The sequence below is a fragment of the Takifugu flavidus genome, chromosome 19 (assembly GCF_003711565.1).
Source record: "Takifugu flavidus isolate HTHZ2018 chromosome 19, ASM371156v2, whole genome shotgun sequence".
NCBI lineage: Eukaryota > Metazoa > Chordata > Actinopteri > Tetraodontiformes > Tetraodontidae > Takifugu > Takifugu flavidus.
The window spans coordinates 795,001-810,417 of record NC_079538.1 but is presented as its reverse complement, the minus strand read 5'-3'; the positions used below and the strand labels follow the sequence as shown (position 1 = coordinate 810,417).

Sequence of the window (15,417 nt, the reverse complement as noted above, 5' to 3'; positions counted from 1 at the left end):
AAGAAAAGACAGAAGGTTCAGACCTGGATGAGAAAGTGGGTGGGTGAAACAGGAGGAAGGCTAATGTGGAATTCAATATTCAAAGTTTGCACATTGCCTTTTGACTCAGCCTTTCCTTTTTCTTATGTTAAATTGCCAATAACAACTTTAGAAAGAAGATTAATCATAACTGTGAGCTGACTTGGTGAAAGTAAAAGGCTTACGTGAAGTAAATCGAACCTTTCTTTTTGAGTATTATTGATAGGCCCACCTCTCTGTGACCTCCTTAACTTTGTTTAAAGATGTTTGCACTCACGAGGAGTGGCAGGTTTATTCGGACAACACGTGGCTGCCGACACTGCAAGACGTCTATCCATGATGGAGGTTTTATTTCAGGCCGGTGGGTAATCCTCGCTGCGCTACAACTGGAAGAGAGCTCCAATGGCAGCTGGAAAGTTCTCCTGATTTCCGGGTTGGATCTTAATGAGATGCAGACAGCGATCGTGTCCTTTGTTGATGAGCTGCAGATCCAGAACACCCTCATGGTCGCAGCCAAAGTGATGCCGCAGGCATGCAGATGTTCTGATTCCCTGAGTTTTCTATTTTCTATTCCTTTTCTCTTATCTTGGAAAAAGAGCTTAGTTCTGTCTGGATGAACACAGATTTCCAAAGCTTTCGGCTTGACTCCCCTTCGTAAGTGTAAAGTACTTGATATCAAGGTCAAGTAAATGAGAGAGAAAGGACGTGTGATCTGTTCAGCACATCCTCACAAAGAAAATGTTGGCTGCTGTTACTTTCCCAGGAAATCGACCTGCACAAGCCGACCAGAATCAGGGAATTTAAACTGTCTTAATGAAAGGATACATTTTAGGCGGAGATATGATTTAATGAAGAGGTCTCACTCTCATTCCATCCACATGGAGATGCACCTTTTTTACATTGTTTATTATAACACATTATGACCTTTACTTGATGATGACTGAACCTGTAATTGACTCTAAACTCTTTGAATTCAGTGCATTTACTTATATTCTCCATAATAATTGTAATATAAATATAATACTGTGAACAACCTAATTAATTATTGTGTCGTTCCTGAGCTATACACCTACTTCTCTTACTGTCTAATACTGACAAAAGTCATTAAATGTAATAACAACATAAATTATATATATGAATGACTCCCTCTTCGACATGTGGGTTTTTCTAATATAATATTACTTCCATATTAAACTTAAAAATAAGGATAAGGATAAAAAACTTTATTGATCCCACATCGGGGAAATTGCATGTTACAGCGGTAGCCCGTGGTGTACAATACAGAAAAGTACTAAAAGAAAAAAATTAAAATTAAAAGACTCTTATATTATGTACATTGCTGTGTTCATTGTACAGTATATACAGAATTTAAAATTATGTACAGAAGGAGTGTCGGACAGTGTGGAAAAAAAATGAAGGTGCAAATAAGATGTGCAAATAAGACATTCCAGAGGTAGGATGATTAGTGCAAATATACCAACCCTGGGTTATTGGTGCTACAATTAAGTGTTGTGCATGTTGAACAATTTGACTGCAGTTGGAATGAATGTCCTGCGGTAACGTTCCCTTTTACACTGTGGGTGTAACAGTCTGCTGCTGAAGGAGCTGCTTAAGGCCCCCACAGTCTTGTGTAGGGGGTGAGAGGGGGTGTCCATAATTGATGTCAGCTTGGCCAATACAGATTGAAGCTATTTTTGTTAGCTGTATGCTAACAACAGTGCACGTTAGATGGCAGCATGTGAACCAACATGTGAACCACTTTCAGCTCTCTGCTTTGTGCAGTTGAGCCGTTTGCTTTCAGTAAACCAAAACCCCTAATGTAATTTGTTTCAGTACAGTCGATACGTGGGTGTAGGTTGTGTTCGCGGATGTTGTTCCTTGACTAATCTGTCTTCATTAGCTGAATGGGTCCTGAGTGACTGCTGTTCTTTTGCCCTTTAGCTTAGCTTGTAGACCGAGACGCTGGATAAACACCCCCGATGCCACTCCACAAAGGAACTCAGCCAAATTAGAAAGGTGAGTCAAAGTCAAACATAGAGCAGCAGAGCCTCCTCTGCAGCAAAGTTACTGGAACAAATGACTCTAAACAGCGATGTAGGCCGAGGGGGCTGGGGGATAGCTTATATGGAAGGATGAGTGCACCGAAACCTGTAACTGAGAGCAAAAAAAGCTCTTAAAGAAATGAAGTCAGTCCAAGCACCCTGCCTTTAGAGAAACTATTGTGCTTTACTGCTGTGTATTGATCTGCTTCAAATTTACATCCAGCCACTCTTGGACATGTTTAAATGGTCTGTGCCTGAATCTCTTCTTTTTCCTGGGAGTAGTGCTGGCTCCAGGGACGGAATCCGACACGCTCATGGGAAGAATGCTGATTCAGCTGCCTCCTTCAGTCCTCTTAAAAAATGAGAAGCTTCTGGTGTCATTGCAGTAAGAAATGCAGGAATGATCCAGAGCAGAGCTGAGGCTAAGAGGAAGGATGGGAAGAGAAACGCTGTGTGGATGAGACAAATGACACAGCACAACGAGAAAGGACAGTTTTTCTGCCTCCTCCTGCCATTCCTGCTGGCACAAGTGTCCAAGACGACCAAATGGAATTCTGCTTTAGCAGCGAGAAGCATGCCGTTTCTTTTGGGTTTCTCTAGGCCAGTAGGCTAGTCTTTTTTTAAAGTATCTGTATTACAATTGGCTGTGATTAATTTTACATGAAATAGAAAGCAGAGAAGGCCTTGCTGGCCCTCCTGGCCCTTCATGTCTGATCATATCCACTTGGTTGCACTGTTTCTAGTGTTGTGTATTATGGTTTTATCCAATCATTTTTCAGCTAACTGGTGTTGGCAGGTTGTGTGAATCTGCCTGAAGCAGGCTCCTGTGCACGGTAAATGAACGCACATGGTCAGTGTGTTAGCCAATGAGATCTTCAGGGTGCGACTCCATGGCCAGCTAGAAGGTCTTGTACGCTTCCTGTGATTGGATAATCACTCATGAGAACCTGAACGGTGCAACTTTGCAAAAATATTTAAACTAAACAGACTTCCATTGCTACAAAATAGCTGAAGGAGAACTTGGATCCAGATATCTGCTGCTTCTGCTGGGGGGTCATTCTGAGCGTATTCAATCTTTTCATAGAAAAGGACTTATTGATGGACCTGCACTGATAAACTGAGCTATTGTTGTCTTCTTGAAAAAAGTCAGGAGAATGGATTTTAGTTTCTAAATAAGCAGGCTTAGAGGAGAGGAGAGGAGAGGAGAGGAGAGGAGAGGAGAGGAGAGGAGAGGAGAGGAGAGGAGAGGAGAGGAGAGGCAATCCACCGCTGTCTGCGGGCTGACTAATGGTTGTCCTTGATGAGGCCAATCCATTCACTTCATTGTGCCAGCAGCACACTGGATGATGGCACTGGCACCACATAAAGAGCTGCAGTCATAAATGGGGGAACGGACTCATCACTCAAGGTGCTGGTGGTGCTGTAGGTGGTGTGACCGGACACATTGGGATAGATATGTTGAGAAGTCCAACTGCCCATTCCAGAAATGTGCTGTAATACCCAGAAAGTTTAGAAAGTATATGCAAATCTATACATTTGATTCAACACTGAAGCTGCATTCATGGCTTTTATAGTGTTCCTCTGACAGCAGTCCATCAATCAAGGTTGACCCGGCAGACTAAACACACTCTAAAACTTTAGACTTCACAAACCGGCTGTCTGGTGAGGAAAGCAACTGTCTACAAAGCACTGAATGGAAGATTTTCAGATGGATTCGACAAAACATGCTGCTCATCTCCCTTTTCGCTCTGCTGAAAGACAGCTGCTGTGACTTTGCAGTAAATCTTACTGAGGCATTGCTTCAACACCCCTCTCTCCTCTCTCCTCTCTATCGCCTCTCTCCTTTCCTCTCACTCTCACACCTCTCTCCTCTCTCACCCCCTCTCCCTTTCTCTCTGTCCTTTCTCTCTCTCTCCTTTCTCTCTCTTACTCTCTCACTCCTCTCTTGCAGAACTCTAATCAAGTTTCCTTTAGTCTGGCACTTTGGGTGCAAACAGGAACACTGCAGGTGACATAGAAGCACTAATGCTGCCAACAGCATGGACATCAGCATCACACGTCTTTGTCCTTGTCCTAAGTGTCCCGACCAAAGCAAAAGCTATTTGAGGGACATTTTCTGAAATCCTGTCCTTCATGTCTAACTGCGGCTACATGTGATCAGAAATCAGGGATTGCCAGAGCATCGCTAGAGGAAGTTTTCACATGTGCAGAACAAATTTGTTGTACCTGTCTGATGACAATAGCTTAAAGCTATTAAATGTAATGAGTTATGAATTTGTTTCCACTGCTTATTCATTAATTATTTTGTTCTCAGTCCATTACACATGCAATTAATATATATTTTCAATTTTTGATGTGAGTGGTCCTAATTTAGAGCAGGCGAAATCGTTTAAGCATTCGAGGAGGAAAATGAAAGACTGCCATCTAGAGGAGAGCTGGGAAACGACTGGACTCAAAATTACAAATTTGTTGGGGACAAAGGAAGAACATACTCAATGTAACATTTGACATGAACATTTTAAAAAAGCAATTCAGTATAAGCTTCCCTCACCACTCGATAATTTGATGTATATTGTATAAAAGAGGGGTGAAAAATGTGTAATTGACGTCACCTTAATCTTATTCAATGCTGCAGCGCCACCTCCTGGTGCTAATTGCCTCTCAGCATCCCGGATATACGCTGTTGATTCAGAGCAGCACATTGTCTAACTATGATGACCATACAGATGCATTTTTAAAAGGGAAATAAACCACCATTAAGGGTCAAGACATGTTCACGTGCCAAGGTCATAAAAAAATCTAAAAAATATTCCAGCGTCCATGCTGAAAGCTCCTCATGAGTCTGAATTTAAACATTAAGCTTTTTCTTTGTTAAGACCTTGACCTAAGGGGAACCATTTGTCATCCTCATCATATTTCATGTCTGAATCTTTATCGCATACTGGGGGGAATCCTGGAGTTTCCTCTCAGCTCACACAATGAGCTATTAACAATGTCAGCAGTTTTTGCACATTGCAGTTGCAATGAATGCATTTCAATGCCATTGTTACTGGACCTCTGCACAAACACATTTTAACATCAGTATGAGCTGCTCCAGTATAGTACAGCAAAATCTGAATTTCAGTGAATGCCATTTTTCATTCTGTCCATGTTTTTAAGCAGATACATTGTAGCATGGGGTAAAGGTTGTTGTTTAGGAACATCTTTTAATGAACAAAGCACTGCACATCCATTTAACGTTTTAATAAATATATAGATTATTTCACTTGATTAAAAAGGTTTTTAATGTCTCTTCAAATAGTGGATGGGTAGAATACTTTTTCAAAATCAGAAGAGGGAGTGTTGCCATTAAGGAACAAAGATGAACAATGCAAATGGAAGAACGAAGGTCTTCTCAAGAGCAGAAGGAGCCCTGCAAACTCCTGATAAATCCCCTGTTCTCCACCTACAAAACTTAACTTTGAAAGTGAAAAGTATATCCGCGGTGCACGACCGCGTGCACAGGGCTCAATTTCCAACAGACTGAACTGTTTCATAAGTGATGAGACAGATTTTTATTACCGTATTTTCACAACCATAAGGCGCGCCGTATTATAGGGCGCACCTTCAATTAACAGCCTATTTTAGAAATATTTTCATACACAGGGCGCACCGTGTTATAAGGCGCATAGCATAGAAACTGCGTAGTGCCTGTGGTTTCATGACGCGTTCACTAGATCGAGCTGCGCTAAAAGGAATGTCAATAAAACAGCCAGATAAGTCAGTCAAACTTTATTAATAGAATGCAAACCGTCGTTCTCACAACTCTATTCACTCCCAAAACGAATAAACAGCTGTTTTATTATTTTTCCCGAGTGACGTAGTGTTTTCGCGTAACACAGTTCGTTTAATAACAGCGAGTTATAACAGGCAGTGCAACATTTTTATCACAAGTGGATAGTGGAGTTTAATAAATCTTCGATTTAGTGCAACATTTTTATCACGTAGTACCGTTGCGGTAAATCAAACGTTAGTGCAAACACAATATACGGTAACTCGAACTCTCGAAGTAGTGCAAAGCGATAGCAATAGCAATATAACAATAGCAATATAACAACGTTGTTCAAACGGTAATTTCCATATTCACAGTATGACCAGCCTTGTTAAGTTGTAAACACACAAAAGAAACACGTAAAGATCACTTTAGCAGTTCATTCCTCATCCAGGAATCCCTCGAATTCTTCTTCTTCGGTGTCCGAATTGAACAGTTGTGCGAATACGGCGTCCAACATGGCCGGCTCCGTCTCGTCAAAGTCGTCATCAGGGTCGGTGTCGCTGGTGTTGTCTGGCATTTCAGTGACAATCCCTGCCTTCCCGAAAGCTCGGACCACGGTCGATGCCCAGGCATTTACGATCCACTGGCAGATAGTGACGTATGACGCTCGGCGCCGTCTCCCCGTCTTGGTGAACGTGTGTTCGCCGTTCGTCATCCACCGCTCCCACGCAGTTCGCAGTCTAGCTTTGAATGCCCCGTTGACACCAATATCTAGCGGCTGGAGTTCCTTTGTTAATCCACTTCTTGCTTTGTTTCCTCGGAAGCTCCGTTGAGTCTTCTTTACCTGGCGCAGGTCGTCTTGTTGCTTCCTCCACTTCCGCACCATTGATTCGTTCACGTTAAATTCTCTTGCCGCTGCTCTATTTCCGTGTTCAACCGCGTGACTGATAGCCTTCAGTTTGAACTCTGCGTCAAAAGCGCGTCTCTTGCAAGGAGCCATTTTGGGGTCTTTACAGACAGAAACGGTTTCGGACTGAATTTACTGCTGTTACCTCGGCCACGCCTACTGACTACGGTAGCCGCGATTAACCAATATTACCGTAATCCATACAAAAGGCGCTCCGGGTTAAAAGGCGCACCGTAGATTTTTTAGAAAATTCTAGGCTTTTAGGTGCGCCTTATAGTCGTGAAAATACGGTACAATATAGGGGCCCCACACATAACACAGGCAGGAATTTAGACATTTATTTTCTTGAATATGGTTTTCATGTGGTGAATACCCAAATACCCTAAAATAAATAGCAGTGCAATTAAAACCTTTCATTAATACATTGTATTAATTACACCTGATTAAAAAGCCCAGCAGCCTGTGAGACTGTCAGCAGTTCAGAGACTCCTTGGAAGAGTCACAATTGAGGACCAGCACAGCGTTCACATTATGTAATTTGGTCTTATAGCAACATTGAATTGGCTAAAATGAAGCACCTGTATCAATTGTTGCATTTTTGTGGTGTTTTAGAGGCTCACTGAAGTCGGTTGGACATGTAATATCTAAGATGCACAATCATTTTTATTATTGTTAATGATAGTAAAGTGTTGTATGTGTTGGTATAGCATGAAAATGTGGCTTTATAATTTATTACACTAGATATTTTATTGTGCCGTTATGTCCTTGGCGAATATAACAAATACTCCTCTGCTGGTCAGAACATTGCACACGTGTTGCTTGGTAGTCGGCCATGACTGTTGTTGTTGCTCTGGGTGAGCGCGCTACGTGCAGCTGAAAGTTTAAAGGCCTTGTTATTAGTGATTAGTGATGATACCTCAAGGAGTGTATTGACACACTACACAAACTGTGTCGGCACTGTATTGATTGTTGGTCACCCACTAGTGACCCCTGCAGTAGTTATAAAATGATTGCAGGTAAAGGAATTCCTTGTTTGCTAAACTGAGTTGGTATGTAAAAGAGCAAATTTGAGTTACAATTCAGAGTTACAATTTTTTACTTATGTACACACATTTTTTGTTAACTTAACTGTTAAATCATATGAAATAATACAAAAAAGTGATTAGTTTATGAATTTTTATTGAGGAACAAAAGTTTTTGGAGTGTCTTTGCTCCAAGGCAATTTCTCCTCTTAAACACCAGCTCCCCAGCCTTAGAAAATACTCTTTCACACGGTGCAGATGACGATGGTGAGCAGAGAGTTTTAAGTGCAAGTTGATGCAGATGTGGATATGTTTTCTGGTTCTCTCACGAGTATCTGCCAATTCTTCACTGCCATGCCGAGCTCTATAATGCCTCAGCATTGATGAAGTGCTCTTATTGATGTAAGAGAGCTCTGTGGAGCAGAGCCGACACTTCACCTACAATAACATAAAAAGTTACAAACAATTCAAACCTCTTACTAGAACAGAGTAAAAACTAAGGTGGCGCATTGCATTCACTTGTTAAAAAAATAGACACCCTATCTCATGATTTCGAGATCAGGACCTCGTTATTATGAGATAAAATGAATAAAGCAACTGTAAGGCTTTTTAACTGACTATCATATGTATCACAGGTCATTCACTTGTTGAATAAAGTGAGTGCAATGCGCCACCGTTAAAAATTGTATACAACAGTAAACAATCCTCAATGGAGAAAAAGATTTCCCTTGTTTGGAGTCACAAGATCAAAATTATTCCACACTGGGGAAAACTTCTTAGAACGATCCATAATCACGCAACTGCAAAACTCCATCCAACAAACCCACGACATGTCGATACAGTTTGTTTCCTTATAAACACACTTTGGCGCAGCACATCCAAACGATACAATTCCTGTATCGGTCACCTGATTCTTTCTTAAAGCAATACACGCACCGATACGGGGTTTCACCTTTGAGCTCTCGGCACAGTGTTGACGCACCAGTGTCGCTCGTCCCGTCACCACTTGTTATGCTTGTTCGTCGCCTGGTTAAAATTCATAAAGTAACACAAATTATCCGAAAGAGAACGAAATGACTGACAATGAAGAAAGGCTGATAGAACTGAAAGATAGAGTTTGCCGCAGTATAGACGAAGCCAGGGAAAAGCTGCACAGACTGAGTCAGGACATATGGAGCTGTCCGGAGCTGGCGTACCAAGAAACCGAGGCTCATGACAGGCTGGTGGCCTTCTTCACCCACGAACATGGCTGGACCGTGGACAGCCACTTCAAACTTGAGACCGCGTTTCGAGCTACGTGGCGAACCGGAGGCGACAGCGAGGGCACGATGAACGTGGGGTTCCTGTGCGAGTATGACGCCCTGCCCGGGATTGGACACGCGTGTGGCCACAACCTGATCGCGGAGGTCGGAGCCGCCGCAGCTGTGGGGCTCAAAGCGGCGCTGGAGGGCGCACAGGAGGGGGTCCCTGTCCAGGTGCAGTTCCATGTTAGAGTCTTTATGACTGAGGATTCATAGTTTGTTGCCCCCTGTTTGAATTGTATCTCTATACCTTCTGTCTAATTATTAAACACAAATGTCCATTTATGAGACTATTTCCGCAGCGCCTGGGGCTGCTGTTCACACTGACTACCGGTAGGTGGCACTGTGAGGAAAATTTCAAACACCCTCAAGTTTGACCAGAATAACTGTAGGCAAATATTGTACCTCCAACATATTGAACTTTAATGACTAGATATAGATTACAGAATTAGTTAGTGAATTAGTGCAGGGTGTAGACTTAGACATTATTCCTATTCATGAATGTACAGTGAAACTCTATAAATGAAGCTACACCAACTATAACAAAAATTTCCTGTAGAATTTAAAAATAAATAAATACAGGTGGTAGCCTATTTACAGTAATTTTAGCTAAGTACACTATCTACAGTGCACAGGGGTAAAACACAAACAAATTAAAATATATGGAAATGTGCAACAGATCAGATATTCAAATATATGATATGCAGCATTAGTTAAATGTCATCTAAGTGGTCAAGTGGTCTAGTGTGGAACGGATGCAAAGAAAAGTGCATCTGGAGCTCACAGTTTCTGTAGGAGATCTAACAACTTGCTCAATATACTGTATATAAGATTAGTTAAGATTTACTTTATTCATCCCTGTAGGGAAATTGAATTGTAGCAGCATGGACATAAAGAAATATAAATATAGTATATAAACATAAATAGCAGCAGGCATATTTACATAAGCATAGAAATACAATAAAAAAGTACAAATAGGATTAGAACATAAGCATAGAAATAAAAATAAGATTAGATTATTAAACATATTTACATAAGCATAAAATAAAATAGAAATAAAATTAGAACATAAATATAAGAATAAGATAAGATTATTAAACAGTTAATGTAAATGTATATGCTCCATATACCTCCACAGGTAACAGTGTTGGGGACCCCAGCTGAGGAGGATGTTGGAGGTAAAATTGACTTGCTAAAGGAGGGGGTATTTAAGGGCATTGACGTGGTGTTCATGGCCCATCCATCGAAGGAAGATGCCACCTACCTGCCCTGTGTGGCTGAACACGAGTAGGTTTATTGCTCTACTTTTTTTTCCCTATTAAACAATCCTCTTCCATAAAGTTTGCACACATTAGTGTTACTCACGTGTTTCATTGAAAAATAACCTGCAGTTGAACTTTCTTCCATCTGCTCCGGTAGGTTGCAGCACATTTCTATCATATAACTGTTTCTACCTGCCTCTATTTGGTGTTCTCCAGTGTAACCATCAAGTACCACGGTAAGACCGCTCATGCTTCTAGCTACCCATGGAGAGGCGTCAACGCGCTGGACGCAGCTGTGCTGTGCTACAACAACCTGTCCGTGCTGCGGCAGCAGATGAGACCAGACTGGAGAGTCCATGGTGAGGAGCCGCGACTGCACGCGCGCTGCTTGTGAGCAAAGTCGGCTTACAGTGCCTCGTGTCGTGCAGGCATCATCAAGCACGGCGGACTGAAACCAAACATCATCCCTGACTACACTGAGCTGGAGTACTATCTGAGGACTCCCACCCGAGCTGAGCTGCCTGTCCTGAAGGAGAAAGCTGAGAGATGCTTCAGATCAGCTGCAGTAGCTACTGGCTGCACGGTATAAACAACCAACAAACCAAAAAAGACAGCTGTCAGTTTATGATATGTACTTAGCCTTCATTTTAGCTGTGTTGTCTTCACAGCTAAAATGAAGCATGTCAAAGCAAGCATGTATAGCAATGATTTATCCACGCACACAAGCTTGGTCTTGATGTTTAGCAGGTCGCTATCAACCTTTAACACCGCACAAGTGTCTATCCTGTCCAGGTTGAGGTTGAATATGCAAGGAACCAGTTGGACAACATCCTGCGTGTCGCTGAGCTCGAGAGGCTGTTCGAGAGAAACGGCAAGACTCTAGGGATGGACTTCACCACGGATGAAGATGTTCTGAGGAACGAATCTGGCACGTGTGCTTCCTCTTCTTCTTCTCATTGCAGGATCCTATTTGAAGCTGTGAAAGGCTGAATTATCCCCGTCAGAGCATGAGGGTGTCAGCCAGCCATGCTCTGCTCTCTCTTACAGGCTCCACAGACTTTGGTAATGTGACCTTTGCAGTTCCTGGCATCCACCCCTATTTCTATATTGGCTCCAATGCTTTGAACCACACCCCAGAATACACTGTTGCTGCAGGTATGCCTAATTATGACCCCCACTTACCTTGCACAGAGCACAAGTAATAGTGAATTAATAATTGTCCCCACATTTTACACTTTTAATTTTGACTTTCAGCTGGAGTTAAGGGGATCCCAATATTACAGTAGCTATCAGGGTTGCATCCCCTCATGACCAAAGCAGCTACAGTAACTTGGTTGCTGTGGGACCTCCTTTGGACCCAAATTAATATGATTCAACATGGTCACAGTTGAGAGCAAAATCAGGGACGAGTGTTGCCTGTTCCAGGGTCAGGGGTCTATCTTCAAGGACTCATGTCATGGTGTTGATGGCTGTGATGGTTGGGCTCCTATCACACTTTTATGGTTGATGATGACATCATTGTGCAGGTGACGAAAAAGCACAGTTCTTCACCCTGAGGACAGCCAAGGCCTTGGCCATGACGGCCCTGGATCTGCTCCTGCAGCCAGAGGCGATGCAGAGGGTGATGCAGGAGTTCACCGAGGCCAAACTGAAGGATGACAAGATGTCAAACGGGGTCTGAACCCTCCAGCCTAATAAAGAAACGATCGATAGCCATGATTGTATCATATCCAAATAAACTTGTTTAATGTCGGCTGGAATAAAGAAACAGTGAAATAAAAGTATTGCTTTCTTCATACTGTAGCATTATTAAAACTCCTCTAGCCTTCAAACCCTGTACTATTTTACATTACGGACTCTAAACTCATCTGACTCGGGGGAAATAACATCACCTCTTCAAATAAATTCAAGAAATCGATTCAACACCCAATATTATCGTAGCTGGACACAAGCATAGGGACACTTTACTGGATTTATTAAAATCGTGGCCACCAGAGGTTCCTCTTATACTGTAAACTCTCATAATTGCTCAAGTCTAACACCAGAACAAACTGGTGACCAAACCAGACAAACCATTAAGTTCTCCAACCGGTTCACGCTGGGACCAGACAGCTCTTCCACATCCTCTCCATCAAAACTACAACCTAAATGTAAAAAGGTCTCCTGGAAGACCTTGACAGCTGCTCAGCACACCTGCTGCTTCTTCTTATTGCAACATTAGAAAGTTTCTTTGCTGCATGCCAAGATCTCTACATGCCATGAAAAAACAGAAATATCAATACGTATTATTGTTATGACATACTGTTGGAGTTCTTGAAAATGTAACAATAAGCTAATAACCTGCTGAATGATCAGTTCAGCTTAAAAAAAAATGTTAACACTAACAAAAAAGTACTTTATGATACTGTAAAAATATAAATGGGTTTCCTGGCAGACGCCTTCTCATTAATTCACAGTTATACAGCGGATGATGCTGAGTCAGTTAAACGATTCCATCCATGACATAATCTGCAGACGTGTCTGCTGCATTAGCTGAGTTTCACACAGGTTGCTGTCTCGCCTCCAAATAAGACGGAGTTGAAGGCGTAAAAATAGAATTCATTCCTGATCTGGTCAAATTTTGCTCTTTACAGAGGTCAAAGTTAGTCAGACCCTCATTTTATCAGCTGCTGAAAAGACCCCTGAAGGGTCCATCTTTAGTTAAGGTGTGTAATGCAGCACAGAGATACTTTATGGCTGAAAGCACAAACAGACTTAGTGGCTTTGAGTTCATCCTAATATAAGAAGACAGAGGAGGTGCTGAGGTGAAAGCAGAGAAATAGTTCCAGATTCTACAGTCTGACCTCATTTTACAGGCTTGTGCCTGAGAAGAATTTAGTTTTCATTGAAATTTCACTTCATTGCATAAATCAACATTCAAAATAACTGATTAAACTTTTTTTTCAGTGTGTTTTTCTTCTTTATTTAACTGACTGACTGACAATAGACAAATAAACCACAAAGATAAACTGTCATTTAACTAGATACATGACCAGCTAACAGCTGCTGTTTGACTATATATGGTCAGTATAACTTGATAGTGCTTCAAAAATGTTGGCAAAGGTGTAAATTATATGAGTTATTAAATAAAGTGACTGGGCAAAGACGATGAATAAGTGGGGATTAAACAACCTGACAAATATTTGACTTAACATTGAACATTCTGTTACCCTGCTGGTTCATTGAAAACGTTTCTGCAATATCATTATTTAAGAAAAAACCAAACTGTAGCGACCTCAAGGATTCCAAAACCGTTCAAGGACTGCACCGCTGTCAATCTGCCAGCGGGTGGAGACACAGACCCATGCCAGATCACTGTGACCATAATATGCTCTCATTATAATCAGCACCTCTGATGGCTCGGTCAACCTATGAGGCGACAGCATGTGGGGCCTGCAGGGAACAATTCCAGGCTTCTTTTAAAGAGACACTTGAGCTGGTGGATGGTGAGAGAGGTGCTGGATTGTTCACACTCGTGTGAGCATCATTACACTCAACATCTGTCTGAGAGAAAGCAGGCCAGGAGGCCTAATTGCACCAAAAAGCAACTCAACACAGAAGCTCATTCCACAGCAGCAGCAGCAGCAGCAGCAACAGGCTGTCAGAGCTCAAAGGCTTTCAGTCTCAGTGGGTAAACAGAAACCTGCTGCCTTCATAAGAAAAGCCAGAGTGTTTTTCAATCTCTGGATTGCCAAAAAACCATAGTGAAATTATGTTCTGAACCCCATCCCTCATGGCATTTCGGTGATGTGTGGCTCTCCCTTCACTCTTCTATATTTTAGGCAATTTTTTTTACGTCCCTGAAAATGGATTTTAAGTTCTTTTATTTAATTTGTTGGCTATAATAGTTCCAAACTGGTTAGTTTTTATTGGTGACAATGGCAACTGTTACCACCCAGACACAGTGAATATTGGAAGTTTACAATAAAATGTGCGTTAAAACACAGCGACACACATGATTTAAAACATTTGTTGCGTTCGAACTTGTGTTATTGTTGCTTTAGTTTAATATACTAAGGGAGACACCAGACTGTCTGTCTGTCTGTCTGTCTGTCTGTCTGTCTGTCTGTCTGTCTGTCTGTCTGTCTGTCTGTCTGTCTGTCTGTCTGTTAGGGTTAGGGTTAGGGTTAGGGTTAGTTAGGTCAGGGTCTATCTATTTTAATCTATCTTATTTTTTGTAAATAGATTTATATTTTGGAATTATTTATCTTGGTGTTTTACCTCAGTGTAATGCAAGCTAATTGATGGGCTGAGATGGTAATGTTTTTTTTATCCTCCTCACCTGGGTCTCCTCATCCACTCGAGTAAGTTGAAAGAATAATAATAAAAAAGCATGTAGTAAATAATAAATAAATAAATAAATAAATGGATGAATGAATGAATGAATGAATGAATGAATAAATAAATAAATAAATAAATAAGAATTCACAGAGCATCAGACTCTGCTATATCATTGCTTTCACCCATATCTTTGATTGCCTATGAATATATAATAGAAAAGAGAAGACAAACAAGCCTTTCAATGGCCCTCTGGTGGTAAGTCAAATAATAGAAATCCCTCCTCTCCTACTATTTGAAAGTTGCAATAAAAAAAAAGAAAAGAATCAATCACTTACAGGAGCTCTTTCCACAAAAACTGAGATAAGGAAATGTGGCTTTATTATACCTCATATGGTAGTTGGTCCATTTATATGTTCTGTTAGTTTAATATACTGTAATGTAATGTACAATGATCCCGAGGATTAATGTTTCTGTTTGCACATATCGAACCAGAGCCTCTTCAAAGGCATCTGCCAGGCTGTGGTTTATCCACGTGCTGCAGCAAGGAGAGCCTTCAGGTGTGATCTGCCCCTCAGCACCAGCGCTGACCCTGCCATGCCATCCCATTGTATTTCAGAAAAACACGACAGTCGACTCTGTCACTGTCAACAAAGAAAGCCTGTTTGTTGTCTAGAAGATCAAAACGTCTCGCTCTTTTCTTTCTTCACATCGCATTGGTGTCCAGATATTAGCTAGTACCCACTGCATTTGGAAGTGGACCACGTACACCCCCTGTGTCCAACTTCCTGTCA

The 15,417-nt window shown here is 41.6% G+C and overlaps 1 protein-coding gene across 4 annotated transcripts; it reads left to right on the top strand.

The window, feature by feature from the left end:
• Window positions 1-8,688: 8,688 nt before the first annotated feature.
• LOC130516208 (peptidase M20 domain-containing protein 2-like) lies at window positions 8,689-12,087 on the top strand. Of its 4 annotated transcripts, none has more exons than XR_008947386.1 (7): window positions 8,689-9,218; window positions 10,183-10,331; window positions 10,523-10,665; window positions 10,735-10,889; window positions 11,099-11,234; window positions 11,311-11,461; window positions 11,833-12,087. XR_008947386.1 is itself a non-coding variant. In XM_057017103.1 (7 exons), the coding sequence occupies exons 1-7, from the start codon at window positions 8,817-8,819 to the stop codon at window positions 11,985-11,987; spliced, it is 1,155 nt and encodes a 384-aa protein (XP_056873083.1). In that variant the 5' UTR covers window positions 8,689-8,816; the 3' UTR covers window positions 11,988-12,087. The 4 variants fall into 4 exon arrangements, 3 of the variants coding, with proteins under 3 accessions (XP_056873083.1, XP_056873084.1, XP_056873082.1); XM_057017103.1 differs by having other exon boundaries at window positions 11,354-11,368; XM_057017104.1 differs by having other exon boundaries at window positions 11,311-11,368; window positions 11,833-11,972.
• The last annotated feature ends 3,330 nt before the right edge of the window (window positions 12,088-15,417 follow it).